The 23,014-nt window shown below is 40.2% G+C and overlaps 1 protein-coding gene across 1 annotated transcript in view; it reads left to right on the top strand.

Annotated features, from left to right (window-relative positions):
* ADAMTS3 (ADAM metallopeptidase with thrombospondin type 1 motif 3) overlaps positions 1-23,014 on the top strand; it is a 135,148-nt gene that overhangs the window by 42,826 nt on the left and 69,308 nt on the right. Inside the window, exon 4 of the mRNA XM_026090137.1 lies at positions 1,492-1,648. Coding sequence (XP_025945922.1) covers positions 1,492-1,648 — 157 coding nt within the window. The remainder of the gene's footprint in view (positions 1-1,491; positions 1,649-23,014) is intronic.

Below are 23,014 nucleotides of genomic sequence, written 5' to 3'. Positions count from 1 at the left end.
CTCTAACACTCACCTGTTTAACTGATGCAGAAGGATGCACCAGGGTGGTTTAGAAGGAGTGAGAGCAGCCCATTTTGCGTACCTTTGTTTTTAGCTGAGCGGAGCACAAGCTTGGACTCCAGGATGAAACATTTGCAGAAGTCATACCCTACCGTGGGCAGGCTGCAGGGGCGTTTCCCCATTCTCACGTAGCTCGCACCCGCCAATGTGGGCCTTGCCAGAGCCTCGGCAGAGGTTGTGCAGGGACRGCTCCTGCGCGCAGTGCACCTGCTGGTTTTCTGCATCCGTCTCCCGTAATGACAGGCCAGGCTTCCAAGTCACAAAGATCTGATGATGGCAAGAAGTGCCCTGGTGACCACCCCTTTATTTGTATACTTGCAGTTCAGCTGTTTGCATGTGAAATGGTCATGCTGCATGAAGAGGGAGAAGAGAAGAAGTTTTATAAAAGGAAAGTCAGATGCATAATACTCATCAGTGGTTCCTCTACTGCATTTTATATACATATTCATGTTTGTGTTTGAATGCCTTTGATAATAACTTAGATTCCTCCAAATACATACACTACTGGGTTTCTTTTTCCAGTATTTTCAAATATTCTATGCCTGTTTGTCCCCTATATGATGTTCTTGCACTACCTGTGTCAGAAAGAGTGTAGTCTTGCAGCCCTTAGAATTAAGGGCAGTTTCAGAACTGAAGGCCTTTACTAAGGGTTTTTTAAGTGACTCTTTCCTTAAGTGTATTGACAGATTTCTTCGCCATTATTTACTGTGATTTATATTCAAGTGTCAGCAGAGAAGTTTTTCCTCCTGAGCATGAGTCTCTTTTCCCTTAAATTGGACTTACACAGTGTGACTTCTCCGGGTGAGTTTAATTGTAGTAAGCATCAGGATAAATCTGCCATGTCTGTGAACCTATTCCATAGGAGGAAGACATAAAGAAAAAGGGTTTTAAAGAATTGTCAGTAGCTATGTAGTTCCAGGACTGAACAGTATGTATTTGTTTAAGTATGAAACCATATGACTTCTACTGATTTTAATGAAATAAAATGAAGGGCCTGAGTGTGCAAGTGGTTCAGAATACATGCAAGTTAAGGATTTGCAGAGCACTGCGGTAAGCAGTGCTCAGCATGCCACACTTATGTTATACACAGCTATTTTATAGCTTAAAAATGACAAACTCCTGTATGACTTTGGTCTTAGTTCTGTTTTTGAGGGAGTCATCTGTCTCATACATAGACTTGATCTTTTCTTAATGCCTTTTCTTAATGCCTTTGAACATTAACTTCAGCCTAGATCAAACTCCTCAGAGCAGAGGGATATTGTACCTGGCCAGAAGTCCACACAAAAGAAATCCAGTGGTAATTTGATTTTTATGGTACAATAATACACTGTTTTATACTTCACCTGTCATGATGTTTGTTTGTTTTTAAAGCATGAGGCCAAGTCTGTAGACTCTTGACATATTCGTATGCTTTCTCTCTTTCCTCACCAGGCTGGAATGATAAGAACTGATAAGGATGAATACTTCATTGAGCCTTTGGAAAGAGGAAAGCAAATGGATGAGGAAAAGGGAAGAATTCACATGGTGTACAGGAGATCAGCTGCAGTGCAGCATCCCACTGACATGCTCCCCGATGTCCATACAGAAGGTACAGTACATCTGCATGCTTGTTTAGAAATCTATTCTGGGTAACTATACCCTATATTAGCTTTGGAAAGAGGCAGTTTTGACTGAGCTGGTTGAAAAATAAAATGTGTAAACATTTTGCTGAAATATGTCATCAGAGTCATATACACAGTTTCTCTGCTAAGAGCAGCATTTGTGCATGTATCTAGGAGAAAGGAACTTAGCCATGTGTTTTTTTCTTCAAAAAATGTTGCAAAATGCTTGGGTTTTTCCTCCTTAGACAAAAGGGCAAAATTAGCATTGATTTAACTGGAAACAAGTCTCAGCTCTAGGTAATTCGGTAAGATATTGTGGGATGTTACATGTTAATAGAAATACTCCTGTGACTTTAATACTCTGTGTTGTTATTAAGGCTAGCTTGTCTGTACAACTTCTGTTTAAAATTCAGGTCTTATTTCTTTTCTGAGTAATAGTTAGATTGTGCCAGTGATTGACATTTCCCCACCTCCCCTCCCTGCCTTCTACAGGTTGCAATTAATGCAGTTTGAAAACAGTTGTCTTGGTCAGATATGTTTTGACATATCCCACAGTTTCCCTCAGTCCTAAAGACAATGTCTTTAGCCTATCTGAAAATAATTATTGTGTAGTTTAATCTGTTCAACTGTATGCTTTTTCTCCCYTTTAAATGTTATACAAATCCTTACAAGCCAACGCATTGCATAGTGAGCTTGGACAGTTTTGACGATACAGGTAGTGTTGCGTATTAAAGAGCAGCTCCAACCCCTTCACTGTTCGGTGTTTTCTTTTTGACATCTCTCAACTTCTCAAATGCCTGTTTGTGCTTTCTTTTACTTCATTGTGTTCACGTGTTCTTGCACCTTTTAAGGGTTTGAGAGGAATTCCTCTCAAGAACTAGAACATAAAGAACTAGGATTAGATACAAATACTTAAACAGAGAGGAGGAAGCACTTCCTCATTGCCAATCCTCATGGACTTAACTTGTTTGGTATGGTTTGGGAGTTGCTTTCTCTGAAAAGATATGTAGGAATTGAGAGCTATTTCAGGTAGCTCAAGCTTTCATTAGTCTTTCAGAAAATTTGTCTGCTTCAGTGAGTTAAGCATCTCTTTCCTCTAGCATCCTTCATGTGCTCACAGACGATTCTCAAGGGACAACTTGCTGTATCCCATACAACTCTGAAAGAAGTACAGCTTTTTGTTTTAAATTAAAGTTGATATGGGGGGAGAGAGGTATTTGTGCCTGCCAGTTGAGTACAAGATTTGACAGTAAGCAGCTGAACGTAGTGTAATGTTTCTGGGAGTGCTCTGAAGCCTGGCTGGTGCTCTAGAGAGCTGGGCAGTGCTGATCGCAGGTCACCAACCTCTTCCATTTCTCTGCACCACTGTATTTGCAGCTAACTTGTTGATATTTTTTTGAATTGAAATTCCCTAGAGGGGAAAGAATATCCACAAGTTTGTTAATTCACATGTGTAACCATATCTAGTTGAAAGGTCCTAGTGATGCAAAGGTATGGTCTGTCCTGCAGAACATCCAGCTTACCACTGTAGGAAAGTGATATATACTTCCTAGATTGCTGCCATGTTTTAAAAGGGCTCTTCTCCTGTAAGAAACCGGACCATTCCTTGCAGAGTTTTTTTCCTGGGTAAACTCTTAACTACCATTAACAAATTGCCACTATAGAGTAAACAATGTCATGTGGGATTTTTTTGGCTTTCATATATTTGGATCCTGCTACAGTTTTGGTTTTGCTAATAAATTCCCTTTCTGTGAGCTGATAAAGAACATCTGGGAAATGTGGTCTGCATGTCGCTATCTGTGCCTCTGAGCTAGAACAAACCTGCAAGTCTTATTGAAGTCTGTCTTTACAGCAGACTTCTAACATCCTTTCAATGAATATTATACATGTAAAAACTCCCCTTGGTTACCACCCCATCAGACAGTTCAATGTACTAGATATGCTGCTTATTACATGGCTTGTTTTCAGCTTAAAAATGGTCAGAGAACTTCYGAACAACACCAGCATAAGAACATTAGCTCCCTTGGTCATCCTGGCAATAATAACTTTAACAGTATGGCATGCCTGTGAGACCAGGCATAGTCTTGCTTTTGTGAGAGTGCTGTAGGTATATCTGCTACTTTGGATATTTTGAACGTTCTCCCAAGAGGGTTTYGTAAAATGTGTTTGAAGACTTTTCTTCCAGTGCGGAACTACTAGTGGTCTTTAACTTCCAGTTGTGTCTAAAGGTCATCTTTTCACATTGCCGTGATGTAAACCACTTTCCAGTCTGTTGTGAAAACTGGAAGTCTTTCCTGTCATTTAATGAGAAAAAGTTAGCTGGCTAGTTTTCCTTCCTGGTTTCTTTTCAGCTGGCATGATTCTTTTGCTTTTAGCCACCTTTCATAATTATTGACTACACCCAATTACTGACTATGCCCAGCTGGGCAAAGCCTGTTCCTATTACGCTTGCCAAGTAGTCTGTAGTCTTATCTGTACTGTTGTTCACTCTTCTACCTGGCCTGAGAGTAGCCACAGGAAAATAGTCAGCTATAATTCCTTTATCCTTACATCTTCAAGCTGCATTTTAAGATTCAAGCAATATCATGGTAAAAACAAGCTGTTGAAGCCCATGGAGCCTGAAGCATTACACATTTTCACAGGAAATCTCTCTAATTCACTTTTGACAGTTCAGAGCTTTTAAATGCATTTGAGTTCAGATATTATGACACTGTGAAACACTTAGCAGTGGTTGAGCAGCCTGTTACATATAGATGCATTAAAATCTTTCCTGATCTTCTCTGCCTCAGCCCTGCATGCCCAATGCTCTGGCCAGAGGCAGAAATATGGAGTACAGTCTGTTAGTGGTTAAGAATGTCAGCCACATCTTTAGCCAGCGCTGCAAGAATCCAAGGTTTTAGTAATGAGGTAAGATGACTCAACAAATTAGACATTGAGATAACTTTTTTTTTTAATTGTTGTTGTTAGTGAGGTTGTTATAAGAACTGGGAAGCATTGTGTAAAATTCCTCCACCATAATGAAATAGGATATACTGCATTGTGTTCTCTCTACAAGAAGGCACAGTTTTGTCAGATATTATTGTCTGAAAAGCTTCCAACTCCAGCTATACAAAGGAAGCTTTCAGTCTGACAGGACATCTGGTATTCCTGGAGTATTTTATAATGTTTGGGAAATTGTTGGACATTGTTGCAAACTGCTYATCAGATAGAATTAGAATAGGAATTCTAAGTTGAGGAAATTGTGATCAAGATAGCCGTGATCAAAATATARTGCAGCTTTTATTAGTTCATGTACTGTTTTCTTGTAGAAATRGACGTACGCTTATGACACAACTACTTCTCTCTCCTGTTTTCCTGTATTGGAAAGTTACTTGGAGTAGATTAAATTAAAGTTGAAACGAGCTTTCTTAGAAAGGTGGGAACCGTAGATCTGAAAGGGTTTCTACAGAAGACGTTAGAATGCCTCGAGCTATTAGACACTGTGGGTGTGAGCCTTCCCACTTTCGCACCAATATCATCTTATCCCTGCAGCAGCACCCTGTGCTGATTCCTATTTATGGTATCCATGGCTATTTATAGCCTCTTTAGGGAATGATGGCATATGGTGTGCACTACAGTATTTTCTTCATCATTTGCTTTGTGTAGAGATGTGTTTCCTTAAAAGTGCATTACATGAAACACCCAGGATATTAGATGGGAACTCCTGCCTCATTTATTTGATGAATGCTGTAGGATTACAAACCTTTTAGCATTTATGGATAGGGCTTGGTTTTCCTTCCCTCTGCCTGTCTGTGCTAGGAGTGCTGGGGAACTTCCCCATCTTCACACACTGAAAGGCTTTGCACACTTCCTCCTCGCATCCTGTTTCATTAAGCACAAGGAARAGCCTCTCAAAATAGGCAATTACATAGAAGATGGGAAGAAAGGTGAACACTTCAGAAAGAAACACGAGTGAAGCGATAAGATAGCACATGCCTTTTTTTTTTTTATCGACTCATCTTCTCTCAAGTTATGGAGTTAGGAACATAAAGCAAAGACTGAGCCTCTAATAGATGGCACAGATATCCTTTGAACTGGGGGGGATCAGACAGCTCTTGGTATCCCATTAGGATGGGTTATCCAAAGTCTTTAGCTTTTGAAAACTTCTTCTGAAATACTTATTTCTTCGCTGGCTATCTCATGAGTGCCTGTCCTCTGACAAACATCCAGCCAGAACTTGCAAACAGAGCAGAAGCAGCGTAGTGTTTAAGATGACTGACCAGTGTCACACTGAGGCAGCATGGGGTGCAGGTGGCAATGCAGGGTGCTCCATTTTCCACGTCAAATCGTTAGACACCTTGCAGKGGGAGGAGAAGGCGTAAAACAATCTATTGCCAACAAGAATCGCAGCTGCTCTGCTGGGAAGTTACTATTGTGTTGTTTCCCCTGTGGGTTAGTCTGCTGCACAGAAAAGTGCAGCCATCTCGAGAGCATACAGCTGGCTAATGCCATGTACTGAGTTACTCCTGGGTCTGTCCTCTCCCTCTCCCAGTCCTCCCCATATCTAGAGCTGTGGGGGAGTCGTGGCTGGCTGCTCAAGGGATATACACACCTCCCGGGGGAGTAGGAGCTGCCTCCTTCGATGGGGGCTGTGTGCAGTGTCCATAGAATTCAGCTGCTCCGGCCATTACCGAATATTCGGGGCCATTTGTACGCAGGAGATCCTATTTGCACCACAATGATCGAAAAGAGTGGGGTATAAAAAGGCGACAGTTAATGGAAATGCTCTCCCTGGATTTCCCATATGAATTTGAAGAGTCCCCTTGGTAAATCCATTATAAGCAGATTTTATTTATTAGGTAAAGTGTCAGTGATTGGTCCAGCTCTGAGTTGCYATAATTGACAGTGTAATTAAAGAGGTCAAGTCACTTGAGGGGGGGTGAGTCAGAGTTGCATGCTGAGCATTTTGAAATGCCCTTTACTCACCTAAAGTTAATGATATTAGGCAGATGGCATCTCTTATCCTTATGCCTGCAATAGCTAGGACAGCGTATTTACACTTACTACAGTAATGTTTTGAAGATATTTCAAAAACAGTATTGGGGAGCTGTTTTTGTTTGGTTAGTTTTCTAAGTTATAAACACCATTTTTAAGGTAATGCATTCCAGGCATTCTGTTCTTTTTTTTTTTTTTTTTTTCCTGTTTTGGTAGATGAGTTTCACTGCCAGTTTTTGGTCAGTCTCTTACCTTCTTTCCTTGTTCTCCAGCTTATGATATTCACACTTAATGTAAAAGTGAACAAGTGGACAAGACAGGAATTTTCACTGTGGGGAGGATCCAGTTTGGGCTGGAACAGCAGTTCAGTGCAGGAATCTGTTAGACTTTTGTTCTGAATCATCTGCTGCAGAATCTGGTGGTTCTCCAGGGCATATGTAGGAAGCTTAGGGATTTGCAGCTCCTAAGGTGCTAAGAGTGAATATTTCTGTTCAGCTGTTCCTCTTGAACTCATGTAGTGTTGAGCACTGGGGAAGCCACCTRTGTCTCCACTCACTGGTGTAAAGAGTGAGGTGTATCTACTGTATGGCAGGCGAGGTTCCTTTGTTGTTTTATGCTTATAAAATGGCCCATCTGCCTTTGCCCTCACTCTGTGAGATTAGGAAAATGTGGATAATTTGTCCATATTTTGACAAGTTGGTGGCAGCAGTGATTCATTGTGTTGTACCAGTGATATACATGCTAATTTAAAGGTTTTTGTTTTACTGTATTTCTCAGCACCTGATCTTTTCTCTGCTAATGTGAGGCAATGAAGGGTCTTTCAGCAGTAATATGTTCCCACTAGTTAATGATAAGATCAGTTTAAAAATTGGTACTTGCTGTTTCTGTTGCGCTGGGCCTGTTTGCTGAACAGAAGTGCTGAGCTTGACTTACTTTTTTTGGACAGGTGAAGCTTTTCTTTTTCTGCAGACTGGTAGCTAAGGCATTCCCTGGAATGGCACAGCTCCTGAGAACCATTTAAATATAGTAGGGTGCAATACAGCATCAATAAATGCCAAGTGGATTTCTTTCCTGGTAATATAAGAGTCATGATTATTGTTCCTTGCAAAGATCTGGATCAGACAGGAGTTAAACAGAAATGTGAAAGACCATGTGAAAACTGGTCTACTCCTAATGTTTAATGTAATCATGGCCTGGAACTAGGATTATCATACAACACATGCARAATACATGCACTGTCCTGATCTTTGTCTGAATTTGAGAAAATTATTTAAAATGCATATTTCTGCTCAGAAGTGAGGTGAAATCAACCATCGGGAACCTGATAGCAGAGTATGAATTAGCAAGTACATGCTTACAGTGAGTGCCAGTTAGTTGAGACAGACTGCTGAAACCACAGAGGATCCTGTCATTAGGCTTAGCAGGAATATAGAGAAACATGGGGATGTTTGAATTTCAGAGAAATTTCTAGCTGAAGAGGCAAGCTTGTCTTTGACTGGTGCTGGAGGAGAAAGACATCCCAGAAATGCATTTACTGATGGTGGGGATTAACAGTCCAGCAATCTTAATGAATCTTTTCAGCTATAGAAAAGGTGATAGATGAACAGACGGAGGAGGTATTATTTCCACAACCACCAGCCTCTGACCATCAATTACTCTGGCAGTAAGAAAAAGAAGGAACTCCTATTTTGAGCTCTAATGGGTTGCCATGTTTAACCCAACAAAGTTATTGTTAGGTTGAAATTATAATAATGCCATGCTCTTCCTAAGCCTTAGTTCTTAGCATTGTAGATGTCTGGTATTGCATCATGGAAGTGATTTATGCAAGGTTCTACACTGTTCCTGAAAATAGCATATAAATATTTGAAATACTGTAGAAGCCATATGAATAGCTGTTCTCTATGAGTTGGCATCTCCTACCTAATACAAGCATATGTGGTTGGGCAGCAACTTGCAGGACAGAAACACTGCTGGGTGGATTGAGATGGTTCTCGTGCCCCGAGGTAACTCCATGCTGTTCTGCCAGGGCACTGGGCTGAGCCAGAAAGTGCAGCTCTGCCACCCACACCCCCAGCAGGCCCCRGCAGCTGCTAGTGCCTTACGGGTGTTCAGTGCCTTGTCCCTCAGTACAGTTGAGCTGCATCCCAGTGAGATGAATCAAGAAAATGGCAGAGAATGACAATTAGACCTTCAGTCACTCCCTCTTTGCCTAGCTAAAAAGGTCATGGACGCACACACTGGAAAGGACAGGTCAGGACACAAACGTCGGAGTGGAGAACACAGGGCTGCTGTGCTCATCTCCTCCCTCCAGTGTCCTGTTTGTCCTTCCTCCCCAACTTCTCCTGTTGTTTTTGCTCTCCCTTTGCAGCATGCTCTTGCATAGGTAATGTGTTTTCTTTCCGATGACAACTTGATTGTTCTCTGCATATCTGCTCCGCTCAGACTGTGCTTCCCCATGAAAACTGCTTTACTGCACCAGGACAGAGAGAGATTTTTAGAGAAGTGTTCAGAGTCTTTCCTCAGTATTTCCAAGAACAGGTTTCAACTTTATTGTACCTGGCTGGAGATCAGATTTGATGGTTCAGCATTTGAGTGACTGGGGATGTAGCTGTTTGTCATTGTGCATTATGTGAGCATGCAGCTGAGACAAAGGTAGAGAATCTGTTTTATAACTAACAGTGCAGTACCTGAAGGAGCAAGGAGGTGGTGGCCAAAAGCCACGTACTTGTGGAGATAGTTGCTGCAGGCAGCTCAACTCAGAGTTTGAGCTCCCACTCAATGTGTGATGGTGGTTTCCGGCATTCCTGGAGCCTTTTTGCTTGCTAACTATGCCTGATAGTTGTGCAAAGCAAAGCAGACTTCAAGAAAATAAGCATGCTGGTTTTAGAGTACTTTGAAGTAGTTAGGGCTTCTAAACTTTAACAGCCACCAAATATGTGCTCTGCTATAATATTTGACTGTTCTCTAGGTTCACTGATTTGGGGAGCTGAAAATGCTCTGCTTGCTGCGTTGATGGGTGCCGATGCTCAGTAAGAAGGCTGGGCCGAGACAGCAGGAGGGATTACGGATTCCGAGACAGTTTTTTGAAAGACACGGGAAGCTTGTTTTTAAACATCTGGGATGAGCATCTTGTTAGGTATAGTCTGGGAATCCTATCGTACAGCAGGATGATCTCTAGAGTTCTCCATGGGTGTAAATATGTATGATTGTCTCCTAACAGTTTTTCCATATCAGATTGCTCTGGGATGAGATTTCATAAGCTCGACTTTCCCAGTAATTTAAGTCTTGATCCTAAAGACACTGAACATCTGTGCTTCTCATTTTAGTTAAATACTGTAGGTGCTCAAGATCACTGTTCACATCATGAGTGTTATTCCCAAATAGTATCTGTTTAAGAAAATGTCCTTATTTTTAAGGGCAAAAAGAAAAAAAACAACAAAAATCCATATGGGGGAAGGGTTTGGGGAACAGAAGGAGAGCAAACTATTCATAAAAAGTTGAAAAAAAAACAGAAGAAAAGAAGGTATAAGGCTGTCATGTTAAAACATTATTTAAATAAATCTTAAAGATTTTAATACCAAAATAGCTTTTCAGTTAGGAACGCAAAGAAGTGCTTTCTGGACAAGCCTGAGTTGGAAGGTTTTGAAAGTGTGATAGTGATATCATTCTGTCTGGACTGGGTGAAAAGACTGTGTTCTCCTTTGTTAATAAACTGACAAACATCACCAAGATCTGTGGTCATTAACCTTATTCCTTGAAAGCATTCAAGAAACAATAGAAACAGGCAAAGAACTGCAGAGTTTAGAATCAGATATGCACCCAGGAGGCCTTCTTTGCAAGTTCTTCTGAATCAGGCTCAGGAATAAATAAAATGCAAAATGGTGTATAAAATCCAAATTCTTCCCGGAAAAGTAAAAGCCTGATCCGAGTCCAAGTCCATTGGAGTCGGTGAGAAGACTCAGATTTACGTCAGCAAGCTGATGAGGCAGGTTTTGGATCATATTCTACTTGAGCTGATCACACAGAGTTTGATTTATCTTTCCTTCCGTTCATTCATTTATAATTTTTTTTCCATGCACTTTCTTCACATATAATATAATGATGACAACCAACCTTTAGCTTGAATGTCGCACAGCATGTTAATGTACTCAAAGTTTTTCTGTTTTTTCTTCTTCACATCATAGTACTTTTTTAAAATGACAACCTATTCAGCCAGAGAGCACTTCAGATTAAAGTATTTTTGTAATTACTTCCTAACAGTGGGAAACAGGGAATGGGAGCCTTTATCTCCCAGCTTCCTTTCAGAATTTTCATTTTCCCTAAAGAACCGAAGTGCTTGTGTGGCTGATGTGGTTGCCATGGCACTGGGTTTGAGTGTCTTTGTCCCAGGTGGGAAACATGTAGGAGGAAGAAATGATTTGGGAATTGCTCCTGGTTGCCGGGGAATGAAACCATGGAATAGAAGGTAGAAGAATGGGAAGACTATTGCCTGCTTCTGAGACCCTCAGAACTTCCCCAGGCGCACGAATGTTTCTTAAAGTAGTCGGCATGCCRGTAGGTGTCTTAACTCTTTCTCAGCAGAATTTCTCATGACCTGTGTTCTGATGGAGGCTAGTTTAGATACTGCACAAGTCTGTGCAACCATAATTACTGGAAAGATGGAACTGATTTCTGTGTAGACTTAGTACAGCACATTTTGCAACGTGTTCTATTACAATATATGCACTCTTATATAAATTGTATTGGTGACGATATCCCATGTACGTTCTTGTCTGAAGACATCATTTCTCTTTATCCAGAACTTCTAGAGCTTTTGCTTATAAATAAATCTTTTTCTTTAACACTGAATTATAATAGAGTACATTCAAGTTCTTTGTTGAACATTAATTTGTTGGGTGGKKTTTTTTCTTTTTTCAGTTAACAGTTTACTTAATGGAAAGGTAGTCAACAGTATACTTTATTAAACAGGAACAGCACAACATGGTACAAAGGAAAATGAGTATTGGTGATGGATGTATTCACAGGACATGGGAAAAAAGAGAAAGGATCTAACGAGGAGGAGAAGTGGGAGGAAATATAATGAAAAAAGCATTAAGCACTTCTAGAAATGGAAGTAGATGAGTAATATCTTTGACTGCAATGGAATTATATCCCTCTCCAAGGGTTTAAGTGGGTGTGTTCGCACTGCAGAGAGAAGTGTACTGTCAGCCTGATTAGGCATAACCTGAACTAGATTTAACCTCACTTCCTTGGATACCAATATCAATACAACTGTGGAGCCAAGTGCTTGCTGCAAAATATACCCAAGAAGCTAGGTATAATATTTGGTTCTACATTGGGCTTCATAGTACCACTGGTACTTTGGTTTCCATCCAGCATGATCCCAATAAACATGGCCCAAGGTATGTGTCCTCCATATGCTTTTGAGTGGAGGTGCAGGCCTAGCCTGTGATTAGGCTGCAGACCTGTTTTATTTACCCTCAGAGTTCACAGTTGAGCTTGGCCCACTTGTTCTCAAATGGAATTTGACATGCATCTTGTACTTAGAAAATGTCTTTCTAATATTTCCTCTCTCTCTCTCTCTCTCTCTCTCTTTTTCTTTTTTTTTTTTTTTTAATGAAATCTGTCCTCAGAGGCACATAGGGGGACTGCACCAATTGTGTATGGACTTTGCTTTGTGAGATGTTTGCTCCCGTTCCAAATCAGATCTGTAGAAGCAGACTTTGTGTACTTCCACTGATGTGCTGGGGAGTGCACTTTAGCACTTTTTTGCCAGAGTTCAGTGATAAATGCCAGTGTCTTCATGCTTGCAATTTTTTTAGACTTAGCTTCAAAAACAGTAAAAATAACCCACTTCTCCCCTTATATGAACACCCAAATTTTGTGACATGAATGGAGAAAAATTGAGGTGGCTGTGTAGACTGTAGACTAGATCCTGTCTTCTAAGATGTTTCTCAGTTCCTCTTGTGCACCTCTCCGGTCGGCCTTAATAACTCAGCATTTCATGGAATCAAAACACAGTAACTTAGAGCGGTCAGGACTTGAATATTTCCAAGGAGAGAAATTCCACAATGTTTCCAGGCCCCTGTTCCACAGTTTGACTATCCTTGTTGTGAATTTTTTTCCCTAGTATCTAATTGGAATTTCCCTTGCTCCAACTTGTGTCCATTGCCTCTCATCCAATAACAATTATCACTGTGTCCAGAACTTCAGTAGGCCATGAGGTAGCTGGGCATTTCCTGGCATATTCACCATCCAACCTTGGCTTTTCAAAATTGATTTAATAATTACTATACATTAAAAATTGAGTTCATCAGTGGGAAGCACTTGTGTGAATCATAACACGTTAGACAGAAGAGCTGAAAAGTATTTGTAAGTAGTTAACACCAGGAGAATGTGATCTACCTATAATCACACAAGAGATCTGTGGCAAAGCTAGGAATAGGACTATGTTTGTTAAAATTATTATCCCTCATTTTAAACAGAATTATTATGGGTAATAAGACGTATTGAAATTATATTCCAGGTTCCTTCAAGAAAGCATGTTAGTGAAATGGACAGCCTTGAAGCTGCTGCACTTGCTCATCTACAGAGATAAATGAGGTTGAGGACCAGATGTGTGCAGAGCTTGGAAAAAGTGCCCTATCTGGGCCACCAGATAATTAAGAAAATTATAAATAAATGTAAAATCTCTGCTTTTTGCTGTGTCAGCCTTATTGTATTTGCCTTGAAATGCATATGAGTAAAGGAAAACCCAGACTTTATAGTTCAAAAGAAGCTTTTAAAACTTAAGAAAGAAAGAAAGAAACGTGTGCAGCAATGGATCAAAAGGTGCTAGAAAGTGGCTTGCRTGCTATGTCTGTGTCAGGAAGGTTATGCTTACCTCCCTACAATGGGAATAGGGACATCCATCTGTTTAAGTCGTCTTCAGTTCTTGGCAATAACAAGGGAAAATTATTCTTAAATAAGACCAAGAATAAAGGCTTGATTCCCACCACAGACGCCCAAAGCCAGAGTAGTAAAACACAGAGAAAACTGTATGAGGGGAAAATTGAAAAAAAGAGAGAGTTCAGTACATGCAACTGCAGCCATTCTAAGGATTGTACAGCTTCTCCCCAAAAAACCCTCACGCCCTCAAATTACATAGGAAGAAGTAAACATTTGAGGAACAGTGGTGATAATGGAGAGCAGAGATATTAAAATATTCTATAAGCAGCAGCTCCGTTTCACAGGGAGCATATTTGGTTTAGAAGTGCTATTCTTACAGTATTCTCTAAGAGGCAAAGAAATGCCATGGTAAAGACCACCCTTTGACTGCACCCTTCCAGCAGGTTTCCATTGACAGTTCCAATACAGTGTTAGAGTCTATCATATGGGACTGACTTTTGTCTCCAATGGATAAGGAAATGCTATTCTCTGCATATTTTACTCTTTGTCTGTAATAGCAAACACTAACCATGACTTCATGCCTTTTCCCCAGCACAACGTTCACTAGAGCTGATTTAGTGTTATGTGTCAGCTCTGAGTAGCTAGCTTATATTTTTGAGGAGAAAGCACTGGAGATGATGCTTTTCAGGGCAGTCTTATTCCCAGTGTGAGATTCATAACGCCAGCTAACAATATAGTTGAAGAATTAGTAACTTTTGCCAAGGTTTTCTCACTGCTGCCAGTTTCCTTCCCTTTGTTCAAGGGTCGGAGGCAGGTAGGAGTGTGGGTACATTAGGTTCAGATTCTGTCGTCATGATGGTCCTTTGAACTGAACTTTGAAAAAGAGAAGCTCTTCATGCTTTTGTCCACCACATGACCCTCACTGGGAGCCTGACGGATCTGCTTTCCCATTGCAACTCCCAGTACTTTTTTACTGGTCTCAAAATGTATAGCATTTTATTTTAGGTACCCGCTGTAAAGTCCCAAAATGAATATGTGGAAATTGTAGCATTCTTTGGAAATAAGAGTATGTATTAAAGAGGCTCGGAAATGTAGTCTGAGCTTCCACTGTTGCGTGAAACACAAGAGGCTATGCAGAAAGCCTCAAGATGTGATTGTTCTGTACAGTGTCTGCAGTTTGGGACGCCTGACTTGTGGTTTGCAAACGTTCTGATAGATGCATGCAAGGAAAGAGCAAACGCTTATTTCGTGTAGAGGAGAAGCTTTGAAGGGAAGGATAATATTCATAGGTAAACCATAATTCTGAAAAGTGCTCGACAGCATTGTAGAACCGAGTCCCTAAGTTCTGATTAGAAGTAGCTCTTTTCTATTGAGTTTTATAAGAAAGATACATATGAGATTGTTAAAAATGCTTTGAAGTTGGCTGGGTAATGTGGCATTGAAAGCAAAGGAACAAGGATCGGGTTATCTGGTGGTGCCTGAAGGAATGATTCATTTTGTGACCTCGGGCCACTCATCTGACCTTTCTGAGCCCCACTTACCTCAAACTGTAAAACTGGATAAAAAGCAGGACCTCGCTCAATACCCCAGAGTATATGTACCAGGACAGTCCTTATCTGAGAAAACACAGTAATTGGAAGCAGAAAAGCTGCCTTATCAAGATGAGTTTATGTGAATTAGAGGTCAGGAACATGAGGAAATGAATCCTCCTACAGCTTGTGGGGGCTGGTTCTTGTTTGTGTGTTTTACATCTGCATCATACAAACTTAATATTGAAATGTGATATTATGAAAGCACTGAGACATATCCTTTCACCAAAAGAAAAGATTCCTCTTTTGTTGGTGTTCTAGAGTTCAGCAGTTTAACCTGAGTATGTCTCTCATGAGAAAATTATTGAAAACATAAAAATCTGTATGGCAACATGAAATTAGTTTTCTTTCCTATCTATCATAAACCAAGTGTGACTCTATAATATCCAGAAATTTTCAAAGATATGGACTGAAGTTGCCTACATCTGCCTAGGTTTGGATGCTGAACTGCTTTGGTCTTTCTAAAATCTTTCTAAAAATATGCTAAATAACCAAGCCATTAAAACCAGGTACCTTGCAATGAGAAAAATGAAGAAAAAAAAAAACAAATTCATCAACTGCAGGGGAAAAATCCGGCTGATAGTCCTCTGGAATGAAAATTATAAAGAAAAGTAGTCTCGGCTGTACTTTGAGCAATTTGGATACTTGCAGGGACTGGCTGGTAAGTAGTATATATTTTGCCTCTGCCAGGGACATACGGGGTTCTTATGTAGTAACTCTTGCTGTACTGTATTTCATCAAGATGTCCCTTTAGAGTCCACTCAGTACTTTAGTTTGTTCTTTTAAAGCTCTGTGTAGATGACAAGTAAGAGTAAATTTAGCTTGTTTGTCTTATGTGGGATGACACAGTATTGGGCAACTGAAGCTGCTAGGAATGCATATGGAAATGACTAATGTGAGAACACCATCTTTGCAGCTAGTTTTGCTCCCGGTGGACTGAGTTTCTTCAGATCCATTTCTTGGTTACAGAAGTGCATAAATCCTTCCAAAATGCAATAGTAAAACACCACAGAATAACAGCATGACCCAGCTGTTGTTTGCTATGAAAACAGTGATTTTTTTGCCAGAATGTCTTGCCTAGTAATTCTTTTGAGTATTCTAATAACATGGGCTAAGATCATCAAGATAGTTAGGATTCTGGAGGTTATTAAAAGACACACAAGTCTGAGTCTGCAATATGAGTTGGAAGAGAGAGAATTGCTATCTAAGAGAAGCTGGCTTCTCCAGCAGTAGTGACCGGGAGAGGCTGACCTGTGGGAAATCTGTGTTAGACTCTGTCAAAGACTGTGTGGTTTGGGGAAAAAAAAAAACTCAGTGAGCGATGAAGAGGTTTGTTGGCTTGTACCTTTAGGAATAGCTGAGGAAAACTTTTTGGTTTTGTGTTTTCCTTTTCAGTATGACTGGCAGCGCCTCCTTAAAAAAAAAAAGAATACCCTGGAAAAGTCTGAAGACATCTCTGGAAGAGAGATGCACGTAAAGGCTCTGGTGTATCTCCTTGTGGTTTGTTTTATCTTTTAGAGTCTTAACACCTCACACTTAACAAGCAAAGTTAGAGTGTGACATGCATGTCAGAGAGCAGATTTATCCCAGAACGGGTTAAAGTAGCTAAATGACTCATAAAGGTAGAGCTGACCCCAGTTTTCTAACCTTGCCTTTCTTCTCTGTCTTTCTGTAACTTAGGGAAAAGCAATTGTGTGTGGCTCACCATGTAGTACAGTTCAGAGGCCTTTGTCAAATAGTTGCTTATGTTGGGCTCATGATTTAAGTGTATTGGTATAAACTCTTCTTTCTGCTGTTAATGACAAGGGACTCTGTCCACTGGGTGGCAAGAAAGTAAGATTTTCTTCTCCCATGTTTCTGCATGGGCTACCTACCTATGGACCCAGGCACCTGGAGAAAGCAGGTTTCACATGCGCACGTCTAGGGAGGACAGGGAGTGATGGGATGTGGATACAGACTTGACTCAGTGGCTCAGATAGCTGGGCCAGAAAAAGGGATGGATGATGTATTGCTGCTCCAGCTTAATATCACCCCTGCTTGGGGTGCTGCTGCACCCCAAGCAGGAGGAGGAGGTATAGGAACTCTGATGTGCTTCTCCGATTTACTTTTTTTCTCAGGGATATGCTGAAATAGACACTTTGCAAACAAAACCTTGCTCAGATCCTGTCTAAATCTAGCGTAGCCCTTTTGTACACCTCTGTGTGCTCTTTTTTCACTCCTTTTTTAAAATAAACTTTAAAGAAAACATGCCACTTATTAAAGCTTAATTATCTAGAGAAGAGGCAGAGTTGCTACTTGAAAGTTGGCTATTGCCAAACATGGATGGATTCTGGCCCTTTAAGGAACTTATTATTTGCTGCCGGAACAGAACAGAAATTTTTTTCATAATAAAGCTTTGGTTGTGTTTGCTGCTTTTATCCTAATAGACAGCAGAAGAAATTCCACTCATGTCTGTGTAAAGGCTGCCAGGAGACTGTAAATCTGGAAATGGCTGAGCTAAAAGGGGTTACTACTTTCTGCAGTCCTGAGTTAATGAAATTCTCATGCAGGATTGAACACAGTGGTCCAAGTTAGTGTGGCCTCTATACTAAAAAGTGTGTCTGAGTCATCATTATGATCTGATTGCTTGTTGCCTTGATGGTAGGAGAAAGCATTAGAAAGTGCTCTTGTTTCAGGAGAAAAATGTAGTTGTGCTTTTCCCTCTTCAACAATAAATATGTTAGCAATATTAAGGCAACAGGTAGTAACCCTGTTAATTATTTATGAAAGTCAAACAGTAGTGTGACCATCAGTGACAGGCTTGTGGCTGTTTTCTGCCCTGAAGCAACTCATTAATCCTGTGAGCCTGAAGTTTTGGGGCTTGTTTTTCTCCTTTCATGTGAAGGTTAATGTAGTAATAGCTTACCAATTCAGTATATACTTTGTGTCCTTACATTCAATCTTTTCTTGAATGTATTTCACATGTGCTGCAAGTTGGTATGACTTTATTTGTCAAGATCCATACAAGCAAGTATCAAAAGACTCTGTTTCTCAGGATGCTGATTTCTGTAGTCCACCATTTCTGTTTTCAACAATTAACCAAGTGGGAATGAGCTAATAATTCAGGAAAAGCCTTTAGGGCTCACTTGGGGCTGGATATGTAGGAGGCACTGTCCAGCTACCATGAAAAGTTGGCCAGATTGCTACTTAGTCTGTACATAAGTACAACAGTTCTGGCTAACAGCTTGTCTGGCAGACCAGTATAAAAGTGCTGGGAGCAGCTCTTCTCAAAATAGATGGATCGTTTGTGGGCATCATCGCAAGCAATGCCAGGCTGAGTCCTACCATCTCCCGTCCTCTCCCGGCAACTTTGCTGCAGTAGGAAAAGGTATTGAAGCATGGAGATTAGAGAAGGCTCTGGGGAAGGGAAGAAGCTGCTGAGGGTATTCCTTGAGAGCTATGAAAGCAGCATGAGCAGAACGGCTGAGGATGACTGCAGACTTCCCTGCCAAATATTGCAGGCCTTGCAGGCCTCTCTGAAAGCTTAAAAAAGTATATATATATATTGCCAAGAACAACTGGCCCTGAGGAGGCTGTGGTTTTGAGGTGGTGTGTTCCTTAAGAAAAGATAAAAAGCAAGAAAGCCTTCCTGGCAGTAGCAAAGCCTGCTTTTCTGTCTCTCTATTACTCTTTTAGCTAGCTGACTAGAGTCTGGTCCTTCAGTATTTTCTCATGCCAGTAACTGGTAGTGACATGACTGGGCCCATTTACTGCTGGTATTTGCCCTGCTGCCTAGAGCTATTCTGTACTAACTGCTGAATATTACTTAGTGACATGTTGAGTGGGACATTCACTGTCATGTTTTAGTATGAGAGGGTTTACCTTGGAAAGCTTGTCAGGGAAAAAGAAAAGAAATAGTTCCAGAGAAGCCAGTTCTCAGAGAAAGCTTGAATAAATGACATGGTTGCCACTTTATTAAAATGTTATTGAAGTTCAAGTTGTTAAAGATGGTTTTGTCATGTGGGGAAAGATTTTTGGATTGGTGAAAAAGTTGTGAAGGTAACAATTCCATTTTTTAATTTTTTCTTCAGGAAATTTTGTGTTCTTTCCAATATTTCTCTTTCCATTACTGAAGGTAGTGGAAAATACAATGTAAATACTTCTTTCAAATCATGTCAAGTTTACCGTTCTTACAGTGAGAAATGTGTTTAGTGTTGGATGCTTTTTGTCTTTTGATTTATTTTTTCCTTAGTTCTTGGACTCGCTGATCGAGTCCAGCTAGAAATGAGTGTCTCTTGCTTCTTCCACTTTTGGATGTACGTTTTCATTTGCTTTTTTGAGTGTCTGTGATTTGAGGATTAAGATTCTGTGGGTTTTTTCACTTCCTTGGGGCAGAAAGGAAGTCCTTCAGCATTTTTTTTCTGCAAGATCAGTTCTTCTTGAAGTGCAGTAATCCTTGAGTCAAACTGGAGCTTTTAATTTCCAAAACTATGTGTATGAACTGTGGTACACATACCACAGAATACTTGAAAGTGGTATGCGGAAGCTGGCCAAACAGAGTTGCATGTGGCCTGCTGTTTGTGAACGCCATCCAGGACACGGTTGGATGCTGCTGCTGCCGCCACTGCTGCCTCCAACAGCGGTACCTGAGCAAGCAGCGTTTGGGCACACCTGCTGTGTGGATGATCAGGAAGCTGTTTTCTGCTCTGAAAAATCTTCTGTTGCTTCTGCGGAGCAGTTTTCAGGTTCAGTGAAACTGCATCCTGATCTTCAAGGGTTAGGGTCAACATTAATATCTTCCAGGTTTTCTCACAACGATGAGTAAACTTCTCAGTCTTAACTTACAAAAGCTCATGTTGTTGAACCTTTCTGGATGTGTCAAGTCCAAGATACTTGGTCCTTTGCACCCCTGTAGTTTGGGGAGTCAAATGTCATTCACTTGATTTTCTACAGATTGTAAATAAGTCTCTGTTGCTCAATTTATGCACACAGCCATTTGTATTTGTGTCTGCACTCTACTATTTTAATAGTATTTCTCAATTTGCTTTCACTGGGTTGTATCTTGATTTATTTGAAGTCCTCTTTCTTAATCAGTTTTCAGAGATTTCCCTGCCAAGAATAAGTAACAATATATTTTCATTATTTCCAGCACTTCAGAGATTCCAAGTTTCTGATGCTCAGAACATAAACTACTAGAAGAAAAAAGTTGTTTTCTTTTAGTTGACAGTTGCTCTTTAATAGGGAACACAAGGTGAGATAAATCACTGAAAAGAACCTAGTGTTTGAGTGAATGGCAGTTCAGTTCTCATAATGCCATGCAATGGTTCAGTGTTTGCTTTTATATTAACTTCATTGGACAAAGGCTGATGAAACTGTGACCTCCTCAGATATGCTTCGTATGCTTTTTTTGTCAAATGTGCTTTTTATTTTTGCTGGCGAGACAGACTCATCATTCATATTTATTTTTTACATCTGAACTTTGTCAGGCTGCTTGGAAAAATATGACAATGAAAGACATCTGGGCATCCCGTCCACTTTCTGTTTGGAAACATCTGTATCATTATTAGGAACCTCTTACTAGCAGTGAGCAGATGCATGCATTCTCTTCCCTTCTCCAGGCTAATTTATAATAGCTGGTAGTGAAGGAAATTTGATAGGCACTAAAACCCACAAATCTGTTTCTTGACCAGGCTTTTTCATATCACAAATTTAGAATGCCTTAATGTTTGTTCTTCTGTAAAGAATAAACTTGTGGCACTTAGAGGTGGGAGGAAGCAATGGAGAAAGGCCAACAGTGTCTCCTTTAGTCTTTGGTTATTTGTCGTCTTTATCTGTACAAGTGTGACTTAGTTTCCAGATTTCTGATCATACTTAAAAAGCTAAGCACTTGTATTCTTGAATCTTTGCCATGTAGGTTGATCACAGCTGCTTGTCAGATGTAACGTTCTTTGTAAACCCAGAGTCCTCTGTCCCAAGCTGTCCTTTCTCCATTGTTAAAGCTTAAAGAAATCCTCATTAATTAAAAAAAAAATACTGTTTTTTTTTCTTGTTTAATATGAGATAGCTGCTGGATTGTAATGGCTAGAACTAGGAAAAATTATTTGATGAAGCTTGCCTTTAACGGTAGTACAGGCTATATATACTGAATCACATAGTTGCAAGAACAAAAGATTGTCCATACTGAGTTACRTTAAAGAACAGTAACTTGTCTCTGACTTTGGCAAGGAGGATATAAATAATATAAAATATAAATATATATAAATAAAATATAGAGGTATAAATATATAAATATAATATAAATTTATATATATATAAAATGTATAAGAACAGAACATCAAGTCATCCTGTCTCTAGTACGTCCTCCAAGCTCCCAGCATTCAGCAGATTTGGACTCTCCAAGCCACTGTATTTGCTAGCCACCATCCCTCCAGCCTTAATTTGTGTAATCCTTTCTGAACTTTTCCTGTAACAGTGGCTTCTACAGTTCAGTGAGATGCTGTGGAGGACTTAGGTTCATTTTAACACTGTTACTGGGCAATTTTATTTGATCCATCCTAGTTCCTGTATTAGGAGAATATTCTTCATCTTTTCTTTGTTTTTCAGATTTTCTATCTGTCTAGCTTATCTCTCCTTATTGTCTCTCTTCCAGTCTGGAGCAAAATACTTTAGTTCATTTCTCACAACCCGTAAGCAGTTCCATAGTTGTAGCCATCCCTGCCACCCTTCTCTACTGCTTTCCACCTCTGCTGCGTTCCTCTGGAGGTACAGTGGCCGTGGCTGCATGCAGTGTCCAGGGTGTGAGCGTATTGTGGATTTGTGCAGCGGCATCATATTTTGCCTCTGTGCCTTTTCTAGCAATCTGTGGTGCTCAGCATGCATTTCCGGCTTCTCAGGTGTGCAAACCTGTTTTTAGAGAACTGTCTGCATTGAATGCAAGATCCCTTTTCCGAGTGACCATAGCTCATGTCACTGTGCATACGTGTGTGGTTTGCTATGTCTTCTCCTGTATATTAGTTTTCAGCTGTCATTATCTCCTAATCAATCTGTATTTTGAGATCCATGTAAAAGGTCTTCAGTTAGGTTTACATGTGACTGCTTTAATAATCAGAAAACGTTATTACCTTACTGTGTATTACCTTTTCCAGATAATTAACAAATATCTTGAATAGCTCAGCTCCTAGCATAGATTCCTGTGGTCCTCGTAAGAAGAGTGGCTGTAACACTGAAGGGAGACTGCATTACAGACCACCTGGCTCCTATTTTATACACTGTACCTTGTGAAGAAAAAGCATAGCTCTTCTCACTGGAGGGGATGGTCAAACCGTCATTACTTTTAGGGTGAGCAGAGCTGAGTTCAGAGAGCTTAATCCCTTTAGACGCTTATTGATGAAAGGTAAACCTGAAACAGGTTTCCTGGAAACCTGCACATTTCAATAGGACTACCCTTATAAGCCAATTAAGCTAAGTATTTGAGATTACATATAAAAAGATATTTATATTATGATAAAATCTTACTTTGAATTTTTACAGCCGCAAGAACTTATTCAGAAGAAAGTAATGTGGTTTGTCTGTGAGCTCTTAGTGGCTGACCTATTTTCATTCATAACCTCTAGACCCTCATCTTCAGCATTATTTAGCGTATTTTAAAATAGACACATTCTTCTCAGAAAGGAACAGAATCCACGCTGGGAACTCAGTAATGAAATCAGTGGTGCTTTCAGGCTTTCTGCTTCTTAGGGAATTCCTTTGTTAATAGATGGTTGGCCTACATATCATTTCTCTAAGAAGGTGCATCTTCTTCCTAGAAAGTTTTCAGTGCATATCTGATAGCTTGCTACCTGATCATAGGACTTGGGACAACTTTTTGGGGATTAGCTTGAATACATGTACACTGTGCTTTACAGCTTGCACACACACAAACTG

The sequence above is a fragment of the Apteryx rowi genome, unplaced genomic scaffold (genome assembly GCF_003343035.1).
Source record: "Apteryx rowi isolate R43461 unplaced genomic scaffold, aptRow1 scaffold_85, whole genome shotgun sequence".
Taxonomy (NCBI): Eukaryota; Metazoa; Chordata; class Aves; order Apterygiformes; family Apterygidae; genus Apteryx; species Apteryx rowi.
Note: the sequence above shows the minus strand (reverse complement) of the source record. Positions and strands in the feature narration are given on the sequence as shown.